The sequence below is a fragment of the Aspergillus japonicus genome (assembly GCF_003184785.1).
Source record: "Aspergillus japonicus CBS 114.51 unplaced genomic scaffold BO86scaffold_17, whole genome shotgun sequence".
NCBI classification, from domain to species: domain Eukaryota; kingdom Fungi; phylum Ascomycota; class Eurotiomycetes; order Eurotiales; family Aspergillaceae; genus Aspergillus; species Aspergillus japonicus.
In genome coordinates this window covers 101,065-114,145 of record NW_020291654.1, presented here as the reverse complement: position 1 = coordinate 114,145, position 13,081 = coordinate 101,065, and the positions used below count along the sequence as shown (strand labels likewise).

Here is a 13,081-nt window from a genome sequence, read left to right as displayed (position 1 = left end):
GGCTAGGAAGCGGCCGGGGAGGATCATCTGCCCAAGGTTTGGCCGGAATAGCCGACGCCGACCCTCAGATACGAACGCCATAGGCGTTCGCCAAGCATTCTTGCGCCACAAAGAATTTCTCTCAGCTGAAGGAGTGGCGGATATGCAAAGGACTCGTGTCTGGCTGAATTTGTGTGGGGGCCCAACCTGACCTGTCGGCAAGGGAGGCAACGTATAAAATTGACTTCGCGTCAGCTCCGAGAACATCTGCCGGCCAACACAGTGCGCGCAAACATGTTCGTCGCTGGTCTGGCAAATGTAGTGTCAGATCACTGGATCCTGGTTACCACCAGTTTGTTACTCTGCTACGTTTGTTGACTCCTCCGCTTGGCCCTTTTTCCGCCCCTTCAGCGTCGGTTTCTGACGCCTCTAAATAGACAGTGGGCTTAGTTGTGTACAACCTGTACTTCAGCCCTTTGGCGAAATTCCCGGGACCTTTTTTTGCAAGGATATCGTCCTTGCCTGACTTCTACTGGTCGCTTACCGGGAAACGACACCTGTGGATTGCCCGCAACCATGAAATCCATGGCGATGTGGTTCGCTTCCGCCCCGATGGGTTGCTCTTCAAGACACCCGAGGCCTATCGCGACATCTTCAACGCCAGAGCGAATGTCAAGCGATCTCAGTTCTATGACATGATGACACGGCACAAGAATGATCAGAGTACGCTTACGGGCACCGACCCCGCTCTGCATGCTCGGAAACGACGAGTTCTGAACACGGTGTTTTCCGACAAATCCCTCCGCTCGATGGAGCCGCTGCTGGAGTCGCACGTGGCCCGTTGGTGTGAGCTTCTCGTCGACGACGAAGGGACGGACTGGTCGCGACCTCGAAAAATGTCAGAGGTGTGCGATTACTTGGTCTTGGATGTGCTGTGTGATCTCTGCTTCGGCCGCGCTGTCAACACAAAAGAACCTGGGGCCAATGAGTATCGTCAGATTCCACACATCATCGCATTCTTCCTACGCATACTATACCCAGTACGTTCATATTACTGCATAACCTGCTGACACTCTAGCTGATGTGCTGAACCCAAACAGCTGGGCCACTGCCCCTGGCTCAACGCCCTCGTCTGGCTCAAACCCCGCGGCCTCGACTGGGTGCTCAGCAAACTCACGCCCCCCAACGTCCGCTTCCTCTACAACTTCGTCGACGAATCCCTCGCGCAGCGCCTCGAGCTCGAAGCCCACGGCGAAACCCGGCCGGACATGCTACACTACCTGCTGCGCGCCAAAGACCCAGCCACCGGGCTCCCCGGCTACACGCGCGCGGCCCTCGAAGCAGAAGCCATCATGCTAACCATCGCCGGCTCCGACACCACCTCCGTGATCATGGCGGGCTTCTTCTTCTACATCGTGCGCACACCGCACGCCTACCGCAAGCTAGTTTCCGAGATCCGGTCCACCTTCGCCTCGGCCAACGAGATCCGCGGCGGCCCCGCTCTGCTCTCGTCGTGCCCGTACCTCCGCGCCTGCGTCGACGAGGCCATGCGCATCACCCCGGCCGGCTCGTCGGAGCTGCCCCGCACTGTTCTGGCGGGCGGGATCACCATCGCCGGCGAGTTTATTCCCGAAGGCACGACCGTCGGCGTCGCGCACTGGAGCTTCTATCGCAACCCGGAGCATTTCCCGGATCCGGACGTCTACCGTCCCGAGCGCTGGATCGTGGACCCCGCGGCGGGGGTCGATGCGGAGGAGGTGGCGCGGGCACGGGCGAGCTGTTTGCCGTTTTCGGTGGGGACGACGAGCTGCGCGGGCAAGAACTTTGCGTTGTTGGAGCTGTATTTGGTTATTGCGAGGACGGTGTGGCTGTTTGATTTGAGGTTAGTGGAGGGGGATCGGACGGGGGTGGCTCAGTGTACTGCTACTAGTGGTAACCATGAGGAGGTGGAGGGGGAGGGGGAGCAGGAGCGGGAGGTGTTTGGGTTGTGGGATAGTTATATCAGTATTCGGGATGGGCCGATGGTGCAGTTTCGGCGGAGGCGGAAGGTTTGATCGATCGGTCTTTTGGGCATGGTGGGAGGATATGTGCGTTGTAGATACGTGCTGGAAGCATTAGGTGCGAAGCTTACTTTGGGATACTTTCCTTCATATAAAACGACACTAGGATTGAGATTTGGGTGTCGGACGACTCAAATTCGGGGCTATTTTCGCAGCGCTAGCTTTGCTCAATACATGTATGTTTGTACAGGACGATGTTAAAGGTGCTGAAATAGGTGCTTGACAAGGTACTTGAGAAGGTGCTCTTAAAGAAAACAAAAGAAGAGAAAAAAGCTCAGCGAGATGCTCAGACAGATCTGAGCAGATGTTACAAAATATTTTCAAAATGATACTTGAACGAAATACTTACACAGACGCTCGAACGGCTGCCTGAAAAGACCCTTAAACAGCTACATCCAACAGGCTTCACCAAACCATATAGACAGGCTTTGGGACAGCAAGGTAGGTAGACTGCTGCCTAGAAGGGTTGTTGGAAAGGTGCGTAAAGGAGCCTATAGCTTCCTTCAACGGTGCCTAGAGGAGAAATCAATCCACAAGGACGAAGACGTAAGTACGAGTCCTGCTGGGCGCTGCAACGACGCCTTCGGTGGCTTGCCCCTTGTGGTTGATTTAATGGATAGGCTGCTGGGTAGTACAGTACAGACACTGGAGACTTAGAATATTGCAGATGCGCCCGGGGGGGGGGGGGCGGGGGGGGGGGGGACGGGGGCGTTGAGAATAGCGCCACAGAGAATGTTGAATGGTTTCCTTTCGTGGGAAGAGTGTCGGTTATCACACCTGGGATGGAAATGACTACAAAGTGTGAGATGCATGAGGGGGATAGATGGTCCTTAAGATAATTCAATAAGCCTAATAGAAGAATAATGGAAGATATTCCTGAAGGATAGATCTAGATGGCAAGTCCTTCGGCCTGCAAACAAACCATAGTTCCCCTGAGGATTCTGATTGACAATATTCGAGAAAAAAAGAATATAACTGTATCCTAGGTGGATATACAGCATGTTGGTGTAAATGTCCTCGAGCTACCCGGGGCTTCCATATGTTATATGATTTGTTTGGCATGCGTGAGTTGGAACAGGGTCGCATGTTAACAACAACTTCCTTTCTTCTTGCATCTGCCATTCTTGGGTTTGGGAGAGCTAGTTACATCTGGAGGTCCAATTTGATCACAATGCGTCGTTGTATCGCTAGCCCTGGGTCCATGAGAAACCAAACACTGCACCGTTGGTGACAATTCGGGCGAGGTCGATGTAGACCCTGCGTACATCCTCCCTTTGGCCAATTGAATTGGGGGTCTGCGATAGATGACGTCGTCACACACTTCCGCGAAAAGAACCGAGTCCGCAGTCATGAGCATGCCGCTGAGGATGCGTGATTTCTTTCCTCGCAGTTTGTTGTTGTGGTACGCAATCGCCAGGCCCAGGGTGAAATCGGCCATTGCGCGACTGTCACTGTCGGGTGCGGCGGTCACCAAGAAGAAGGGAGTGGGGTTGTCCTCGTCCTTCTTCTCAAAGACATGGGCCATCTGAAGCATCGGGGTGGCGCGGAGACGCAGCTTTTTGGTGCCGGTTGGCCCGGCATGATCGATGACGCTAGTAATTGGCTGGTCTTGAAGCAGGCGCATTCCACACACCGCGGCATAAGAAGATGATGAAGGTGGTGGTGGTGATGAAGATGATGATGACGACGACGACGACGAAGCAGGTCCTGGAGTCACCGGGCCGAACGGGGATAATTCCTTTCTCTTCAGCAGCGCTTGCTCATCCAGTCCACCGAAGAGGTCTCCACTGGCGGTGCTGTAAGCTTCGATGAGTGCCGGCACGATGAAGGACTCCGCTTGGAGCCGGATCGTCGAGTGATCCTGTGGCTTATACTGAGCCTCTCGGATCGCTTACAAATTTTTCCCTGGAAGAGAGAAGATGGTAATCTGGTGGTTAGCTATGGATTTCAGTAGTTTGGTTGCCGGGAGGGGTAGGGGGGCTATAGAGCTCACACAACATGCTTGGTAATCCATTAGCCGTGAAGTCTATAAGTTCATCATCAAAGACATTTTTCATCGTCATGTTGAACCATTTCAAAACGTCCTCCGTGCTGGTTGTGGGAGCTGCCATTATCTGTGGTCTTTGGGTCAGTTATGCCCCCATCTCCCAGGGCAAGGGACACTCTTTCCTACCTCTATCGCCCTCTCTGGCTGGGTGTGGTCGCCGTGAGTGTCGGGGGATATTAGCATCCTTGGCGTTGGTGGTGTTCAAGCCCTCGAGAGTATCGAGCCGGTCGAGGAGAGCGCGCATTTCCTTTCTGATCTCTCTCACCTCAGATGCCTGAGATACTGGGATGCTGGGCTCTGCCATGATGACTGTCTGGATTGCTTCGCTACTGCGTCAGTGAGATAAGTCCCGAGCGATAGAGCTCAGTGGGGTGAGATGTTGAGGTGGCGGAATGATGAGCGAAACTAGTCGATGGAATGACGCTCCGTCGAGTGAGATGTAAAGAAGATGAGTGGGAGGGGTGAGTTGAGCATGGTGGGAAGATATTTTGCTCTGGAGAAAAAGAAATGGGGGTGTTAGGCTGGAGATGGTTCTAGCTACCTGGTGAATATATTTTTTGTAAACATACTGAGCCGGGGCTATATTCACTCACGACACACCGCAGGGTAAATTCCCCTCAGCGGATGGCCTAGCCACCCACTGCAGATATTAGAGCAAACAGGGAAACATTATCTAACAGGGGCTAGTAAGTCACACCGATGCCTAAAGCATCTATTCCCAGCCCTATACAAAGGAACTAGCGTTTGAACCAAGTGAGTCTGAAATACGCGGGTATGTACACCACCGTATGCACAACACAAGGATATAGTATTCTAAAAACAAGCATCTATCACCAACCAGCCCGGCTAGCTCAATCGGCAGAGCGTGAGACTCTTAATCTCAAGGTTGCGGGTTCAACCCCCGCGTTGGGCTTTACCTTTTTGTTTTTGCCCTGTGGTTCCTGTCGCATTGTCCTCTGTGTAGGCCGTTCGATTCCCGTTGCGACCCACTTGTATTGCGGTGCGGATACAGGATGGGGTTATAGGGTTGCTTTCAGCACGCCAGGAAGCCCTCAAAAGTACAATAAGGCAGTCCGTGGATTCTATGATCATGACCTCGCGAAGCAGTAGCCTGTTGCTATTTTCCTGTCTGCCAGACAAAAGGTCATACATCCATAGGCATGATATGGCTGTTTTATGAGTGCGCCTATTGCACGCCAAGACAAATTGTAATTTCCCGTCCTCTATAACAGCCCAGTCTATGACATTTTGCTCTCCAGAGTAGCTACCAATTGCCATTGACACCGTCCAGCAGTATTTAAATGTTGATTTCTCGAGAGGCTAACCTTATAGGCAAAGGGGCTGACTCAACCACCCAGGGCAGCAGCTCCAGCATCCAAGCCCTCAGGGCGTAAAAGTCATTGATATCGTCTATGCTGCAAGGGAGATTGTTGTCTGTGTAGAATCAGCATATGACCAGAATGTTGACAACGTTATAGGTGTATGAGGAAAGGCAAAAGAGAACAGCCAAGGCTTACCGGCATCACAGCAAACAAATTCAGGTATCTGATTCAAGAACCCTGCCCACTCCAGTCGCGCGTCTTCACTCTCCCACGGCTTTTCAGAAGCTGACATACTCCATTTGTTAGTTTTCCTTTTCCAAATCAGGGGGAGGTTATGTCACTGACGAATATGTCCCTGCGCCCCGTCTCGAACACATCCAAAAAGTGCGCATATTTGCCATGTATTATCACCATCGCGTCGCTGAAGAAGTCACGGCGGATCACTAGCCGTTCTTGAATGAGGAGAAGTCTTTCAGGGCATTCGGGGAGGATGCACACATTTTCATCTTCCCCATATCGGTGTTGGTGGTGGTCAGGGTCGCTGTCAGCGTCGCCGTATTCCTCTTCATCCGCTTCATCTCCTTCTTGTTTATTCTCATTCTCGTCCTCATCCTCCTCCTCCTCATCACAATCATCCTCCTCATCTTCAGAGCTATACTGATTCATCGGCTGACCAATTGACCTAGAAGGTAGGCTCGAAAAAGAGTTTAGATCTCTGGGGAGAACAATGCTATAAACCGGCCAGCTCGATTACTATCAAGTTGGCTCTCCCTTCCACCCTGGTCATCTCTGGTTTCTGCGTCCATGCCCCTGTAATCTTCTTCACTTTCCTGGTCAGGCCGGTTGGGAACAGGTGGGGCTGTGTCCATTCGCCACATTCGCAGCGCCGCGGCCTCTTGGTTGATGGGGTCGCTGTCGCGGATGTCTTCGTCCTGCTCGATGTCCTCCTCGTGTTCGAAGGGGTCGCGGATGATGGGAGCACACATGTTGGCTGGTGGATGGAGTTGATTCAACGATAAAATTGATGAGTAGATGCAGTTGATGAATAGATAGAGTTGATAAACAGATGGAATGAAGATAGAAGGTCACGGATGGAGCAAGAAGACCTTGCTGACTCTAGCACAATCCTTTCGTGACTCACTGGGAACTATCCCAACACATGTGCAGTTGTTATCTACAGATTGAAGACTTTTTCTTTCCTTTCCTCTCCCTTCTTCTCTCGCGATGTCATCATTTCCCCAGAAAGAAAACCTGTGATGGACGCATGAGGTTGCCAATTAGGGCAGTAACCAAGGATCCCTAGTGAGAACGGACGGTCACTCTGATCTCTAACTTGAAAGTCAATCGCACGCTCCAGGGTAGCAACTCTTCCATATTCCTCTATACAATGAATTTAGGCCTGATCGCATCGGACAAATAACTTTGACAACCACAAAGAAAGAAACATGCCTATTATTTTGATGATATGTGCACGCCTCTGCTTTCAATACAACAGTCTGCAAGGCACGTCTGGCTTATCATTACAATCTATCATTGTGACTTTCTCAATAAGTGGTAGTTGTGATTGTCAGCATACGCTTGGCTGATATAGCCGGCAAATAGCTTTCCCAGTGCAAACCTTTGACCTTGAAATAACAGCACACATTCAGGAAATGAAAGGTATTCTTAATCTCCGAAGATCTCGACCAGGCCTATGAGAAGCTGGATCCAGTATTAATTGTACAATGTCACTATCTTCTGCTTCAGTTCTTTAAGAGAAGCGTTATCCACTCCGTTCGAGTTATTTGAGTTCATGAGGGTTCTAAGTTCGTTATTGAGGGCACAGTATTTTGCGAAGAAAGTCTGGAATTACTCTCGCGGAAGATAGCCCCCATCCTGCCGTTTAATCTTCTTGCGGGGGGACAGTTCACTCACTTCGTCTGGTGATTCTTCGACACTCTCCTGATCTTTTTATCTATTTGCTAACAGGAAGTTTCACCACCGATGGAGTTGCTCTTCTAGGCTACTGCGCTTAGCAGATCATTCCTTCATATCGTTCCATCAGGCCCTATGTTCAGATTGCCATTATCAACGGTGCGTGTTTGGCCAACCGTGAACTGTTGAAAGCGATGGCATCGATTTACGGTTTTGAGTAGTCCATAAGGATATGGAAGTTCTCGCACTTGTCGTGTGCGACACATTTTGCCTCCTGCTTGGATCGTTTCCGGTCCAGGCTGGTCTCGGAAGTCTTCCATCTTGTGAATCCGTTCTTGTACCTATCATCTTCGCTCCGAAGGAATTGATATGCTGTTTAATCTTCCGCATATACTCCATTCCCGCGGCAGCCGTAGCTTTGAGTGTTTTTAGCTTCTTTGCTATTGCTAAGTGTCTGTCTCTCATCCAGGCGTAAAGTGCCAGCTCGTCGGTAAGGTCCGCATTATCGAAACACAAGACTGTGCCATAGTCGAGATCAAACTCAGGTTATGGCTTGGGGGAGTCCGAGTCGGAGGCAAATTATAGACGCTTCTTGCGTTCACAATCTTTGGCTTGCGCCAGTCTTTTGCGATCTGCTTCGAGTCTTGATTCCTGATTTCCGACTGTATTCCTTAGGCAATTCCAGGGCTTCATCGAGCTTTGATTTGCACCCGTGCTTTCCAGCAGTACTCAGTCTGGTAGACGTACCACTTGCTGGATTCCCGCATAATCTCCCCTTGTGGTGACCCGCGTAGAATAGTGTAGGTCGATATTACTGCTCCGGTAAGTCTCGCACCGAATGTCGGTGACAACGTCCACACTTATCATCAACATTCGCCAGATCTGAACTTCGATGGGTATAAGCTGGGTGATTCCGATCATGGCTTGTCAAATTTAACATATCGTTCCTGGAGAGATAGGACAATTTATCCTGGAAAATAGAGTTTTGATCGTGCCATCAAGTGTAAGATCTATTAGCTGACATTTTAACAATTCCAGTGGCCGAGGTGCGGAGAGCGTCTATCCAAAAGAAACTTAGCACTAAGGCTATAATTTGGGAAGGATCAGAAGCTCACCAGATTATGACCAGAGTCTTGCTTGTACCGACTCCCAGTAGCATCTGCAGCCCCCAAAGCAGTTGCCAGAAAGCAGTCCCTCAAAGTAGCGGAGTTATAAGCCATGCCGCTAATTGGAGACGACATGGCGAAGTATTGTCACCGGTATGCTTGACAAACCAGGTCCTCTTGTAGATGGTGAGGAAGCCATATTGGCCGTAGTGGTCATCCATGTTTCGTGCTAGCAGCCCCGTTTTGTACCCCACAACTTGATGCTTAGCATGTACAAGCGGCACCGAGAGACGCCACATCACCACTCTATGAGATGGCTCCATTGTCCTAATGAAGGTAGAAAAAGGGCAAGAATCGGAGCAGGGGCGTGAGTAGTTGGAAGAGTAAAACACCTAGAAGGTACAAAGAAATGGTCCAGCAATATGATAGTCACCAGAAAGAGGGATGTATGGTTTATTAACTTCGTGATTTGTGTGTAAATCTCCGCTCCTGTGGCGAAATGTTCATGTTAATTCCTGATGTTTGTGAATATCACCATCAGGGCACGCGGCAGTACCAGGCGGCAGGGTAGGCAGTCACACGTTCACGTTCGGTATATAAAGATTCATAGGGAGATAACATCAGACTCAAATCCCACAACCCCGGTTTATTGATAGCCAGAAAGAAAATCAGATCCGTCTTTGAAAATGGTTTCAACAACGGAAGATCAATATCACTATCATCTGGAGCACGTCCAGATTACCGATGACATCAATCACGTCCCTGACGACATCGACTGGACTGAGGAGACAGCGCTGATGGCGAACCTGACTTTGGCTTGCTCTAGACAAGGACAGGATTTGAAGTTCAGATCCGAGAGCGATATCCGACAAGACATCGAGGCGAGATCCGAGACGATCTATACCGCTTATGACACTCTGCACAAGATACTGGAGCGCCACGAGGCCACTCTCGCAAAGCGATGGTTGAAGCGAACACGCCAGCAGAGACTCAAAGTCCTGCTTGAGGCTTGGCCAGATATGCCGGTCGTTCATCGCCCCGATCTTGATGTCTGGCGTAAAGCGTGCAACCGGAAACTAGAGAAGAGGCCGCCGTTCCGTGACTGCCTTGTGTGGCCAAATATCAATCAGGAGGACCTGGTAGGCCCCAAGGCCCTATTGTTGCTTCTCAACTCCAGAGGCCGTTATCCACCGTCAACCTTTGCGGCGGCCGACGCGGTCGCGATGAACTTTGGGCTGGTGAGCCAAATGCTTGCTCCGGACTATCTAGCGGGTAAGAGTACTTCTTACATGGTTCTGAACGGGTTCGATGAGAACACTCGCCAGTATGGCGAGCTTGTCATCTGTGATGATGATAAAGGGTTCGGGCGCAAGGTACTCAAGCAATTCACGCCGGGGCACGGCCTTCTGGTTCTAGAAGCCCAAGCGAGACTGTTGACCTTCCTTGTACAGTGCTGCCGCCAATTGCTTCCAGATATTCCCGTGGACGACTTCGACGCCTTCCCCATTCTCCCCCCACCACAAGTCAAGTCTGAGAGTGAGCTGAGCAGCTTCGAATCTCTAAGACTGATGGCAGCAGAAGCTCCCTATCGTGTGCCTGCACAGCTCGACCTGAGTCGCATCGAGTCGCTCCTTGCAGCCCGCGCCTCGGCTGCGGAAGACCACCTCTGGGCCCTGCGCGAAGACCCGGAATATTTTGCCAGCGCCGTCCTCGACCTGAAAGAGCATCGCCACGGAATGCTGAAGGATCTGCAGGGCCGCGACCATCCCCATCTGAGCCACAGCCAGAAGACCGTGTTCTGGGGGCGGATTTTGGCGCCCGTGGTTGGCAACGCCTACGTGAATGTCGAGACCTTTGCCCAGCTAAGCCAACAAGCCCGGGCTCTGGTATCCCTGCAGAACCAATACGCAGCCCAGATCTCACCATCGCAGGATCTACCCGAGGAGTTCCTGACCGCTTTGCTGCGGTTTCGTCACGATCTGAATAAAGCAATCGCCGATCCACTGTACATGCTGCGAGTGACCATCCGTTCCTCCCCGCCCTTCCGCAGACTCTTCGTGCGCCGACATCCCCATGATCCGGACTTTGCACGAGGTGTTGTCGGGGCGAGACCTGGAGCCAAGCCCACAGCCGTGGAGCAGAAGTTGCTCTGGCTAATTGAGAACATGTTCGATAACCAGCTGGTATTGAGACTAGCCGGTGTGCCGTTGATCATAGATGAGGTCGAACGTCTGCTCAAGAACGAGCCAGGGGCACGAGATCTGATTACGCCTTGGCTGGCTGCCCTCATCGGCGATCTCTCGATCCTTGCGAAGTGTCTCGAGCAATTGATACTGTATCAGCCATGGGCGCGAAGCTGGGTTCACAACAGCGTGGCACGCAACTGGTTTGAGGAAGATTACAAGAACATGATTCAGCCATGGTGTCAGATCACTGACAGGATCGCTCAAGCGATTCTTGAGCCGAAAGGCGCCAGCCAGGCTGCCGTTCTAGGAGACCCGTCTGCAGGGAAATTCGTTTATCCGATTGAGAAGCGCCGGACCAAGGAGAACGTGGCGATACTACGGCAGGCGGAAGCCAGATTGGATGCGTTCTGGAGGCTGATTGACGAGGTCCTTTTCTCTCAATCGCGCAGTCTGCAACGAACACCGGAATGGGAGGAGCCCACGCCTCAGCCTCGACCGCAACCCGCATCGCAGTCCAAGAGCGATAGCACCAACCCGTACACCTCATTCCTGCCCAATTGGCTATTCACAAGTAATGCCGATGACAAGAGCACAGCTCAGCGACCCAAGACCAAAGTCAAAACTCGCGGAACAGCACGGTCCGCCTCCACACAGGACCATGACGCCGAAGCGCCCCTGGAAACCAGCGGTGCAGAGACTCAGCCAGCGTTCTCCGTGGATGCGCGCTCCCTCAAGGTCTTTCGGAGTTTGTTCCATGATCCCGAGCTGACGTCGACGCTGGGCGAGGTGCGTTGGAATGACTTTCTTTATGCTATGAAGTCAATCGGCTTCGCGGGCATCCAGCTCTACGGCTCTGTCTGGCAGTTCCAGCCCACTGGCTTCAATCTGGATCGAAGTATCCAGTTCCATGAACCGCACCCTAGCGGAAAAATGCCATATATCATGGCTCGGCGAATTGGCCGTCGGCTGAATCGGGCATACGGCTGGCATGGGGGCATGTTTGTCCTGGCTAATAAACAAGGATAGCCTCTGCCATTGTTCGGCTTGGTCTCAAGGTATGAAGCTTGCTGTTTGGTCTTTTGCTAGTGAGATGAATCTATGCGCCGTGACGTACGATTGGAGAATGTCCTGGACATTATTCCACACACGCTTTGCGGCAGTAAAATTAAATCTCCAACGTAGTTTTTCTCCAATGTGTCTGTATTTTCGATATTGTTTTGGACAAACCTGTCTCACTTTCGATAACTTTGGTTGGCATGAGGGCTCATAACCTGTTGAAGTAGCTTCGTTCCATTCTTAGTTAAGCCGTGTGCGAAATCCTACTTTCCCGGAGTAGGTTATGCGACCCCAAAAACTGAGTCAGTTCATCTTTCGTTGCGTGACGATCACGTACCGGCTCTCTCAGGGTGTTGTGTTGTTGAGACCAGGCTTGTATCGACACTGGTATGCTGCCATATAGCCGTGAAAAAGAATGGCTTGTCTCCCAGAGGCAGTGGCTGAGCTGAGGGAAAATGCAGGGAATAGTTTTCGGATCCGTGCTGGGAGTGTGGTTTGTATTCATATGATACATCTTGTACTTCCTAGTTGTGCGTCAGGTCGACAGGGCGTCTGTAGAAGAGGGATATCTGGAACGGTGACCTGCAAACAGAACGTTTAGTTAGAAACAACCTCAACTGGGCAGGGCAGAGCAGCAAAGATAGAGAACACATATAACAACCTTCTTATATTTTACTGATAAAAGTGACAGTATCGGAAATAACCCGAGCGGGATGAACAGGCAACGGTTCTGCATAATACAGAGAATCCAAATTCGGCTTGCAGGTCTGCAAACGCTTTCGATTCTTTTTGCGTCGGTGTCCAAGTGGCTGAATTGGAATACACTTCCCTGCTTTGTCCTTGACTGCTTGGTGAGGACTTGAGGAGTAGAACCTTTCCGTCTTAAAGCGGCTACGCTCGTTCGGCGTATCGTGGAATGCGGTGTCTTGAGAAGCTTTTAAGACCAAGATATTGTTCCAAAGAGGCAATTGTCTTCGGGCATTCCAGGGTTCGTATGGCTGCCAAGTTGTCTTGGGGTGTTACTAGTCTTAAACTCTGTACCCTTTGGCCTAGTAATTGCACGGATGGAAAGCCGACATATGCTTTTCGAGGTTCAAGCTTAATGTTCAAGTTCTGCAGGCGGCCAAAGACAAGCCGAAAGGAACCCTGTTTGCACGAATTCGACTCTCGGTGTCGAAATCGCCTGGATATCTTGCTGATCTTTCGGCTGGGGTCAGCTTCTTAACCGCGTTGTACATCCAGCAGTCTGACAGACGAACACCATAAGGTGGTCAGACGCCGCTAGTGGTGGGGTGAAGGTGTTCAACGTGTTTTAAACTGTTCAAGGCATTCAGCAAATCGTCAACGTAGGCACGACAGAATGCTTTGTATCCCTGTAGGTTCAAATCCACTTGGCGTTGTACATAGTGAA

At 51.3% G+C, this 13,081-nt stretch overlaps 5 protein-coding genes and 1 non-coding gene across 6 annotated transcripts; 3 read left to right on the top strand and 3 right to left on the bottom strand.

Moving 5' to 3' along the window:
- Positions 1–273: 273 nt before the first annotated feature.
- On the top strand, positions 274–2,033 carry BO86DRAFT_398532 (cytochrome P450; the record flags this gene model as incomplete). The annotated part of the gene is made up of 3 exons (XM_025673564.1): positions 274–348; positions 417–1,019; positions 1,080–2,033. The coding sequence occupies 3 exons, from the start codon at positions 274–276 to the stop codon at positions 2,031–2,033; spliced, it is 1,632 nt and encodes a 543-aa protein (XP_025528734.1).
- Positions 2,034–3,126: 1,093 nt separating this feature from the next.
- BO86DRAFT_427666 (uncharacterized protein) lies at positions 3,127–4,390 on the bottom strand (the record flags this gene model as incomplete). Its single annotated transcript, XM_025675561.1, has 4 exons — positions 3,127–3,826; positions 3,935–3,977; positions 4,033–4,065; positions 4,213–4,390. 4 exons carry the CDS (start codon positions 4,388–4,390, stop codon positions 3,127–3,129), a joined length of 954 nt encoding a protein of 317 aa, XP_025528733.1.
- A 536-nt stretch (positions 4,391–4,926) lies between these two features.
- BO86DRAFT_t103 lies at positions 4,927–4,999 on the top strand. Its single transcript has one exon. It is a non-coding gene; the product is annotated as a tRNA-Lys (tRNA).
- Positions 5,000–5,729: 730 nt separating this feature from the next.
- On the bottom strand, positions 5,730–6,394 carry BO86DRAFT_378349 (uncharacterized protein; the record flags this gene model as incomplete). Its single annotated transcript, XM_025670623.1, has 2 exons — positions 5,730–6,090; positions 6,147–6,394. 2 exons carry the CDS (start codon positions 6,392–6,394, stop codon positions 5,730–5,732), a joined length of 609 nt encoding a protein of 202 aa, XP_025528732.1.
- A 1,389-nt stretch (positions 6,395–7,783) lies between these two features.
- On the bottom strand, positions 7,784–8,563 carry BO86DRAFT_378348 (uncharacterized protein; the record flags this gene model as incomplete). The annotated part of the gene is made up of 3 exons (XM_025670622.1): positions 7,784–7,984; positions 8,070–8,225; positions 8,438–8,563. 3 exons carry the CDS (start codon positions 8,561–8,563, stop codon positions 7,784–7,786), a joined length of 483 nt encoding a protein of 160 aa, XP_025528731.1.
- Positions 8,564–9,225: 662 nt separating this feature from the next.
- BO86DRAFT_310613 (uncharacterized protein) lies at positions 9,226–11,640 on the top strand (the record flags this gene model as incomplete). The annotated part of the gene is made up of 1 exon (XM_025667873.1): positions 9,226–11,640. One exon carries the CDS (start codon positions 9,226–9,228, stop codon positions 11,638–11,640), a length of 2,415 nt encoding a protein of 804 aa, XP_025528730.1.
- Positions 11,641–13,081: the final 1,441 nt, after the last annotated feature.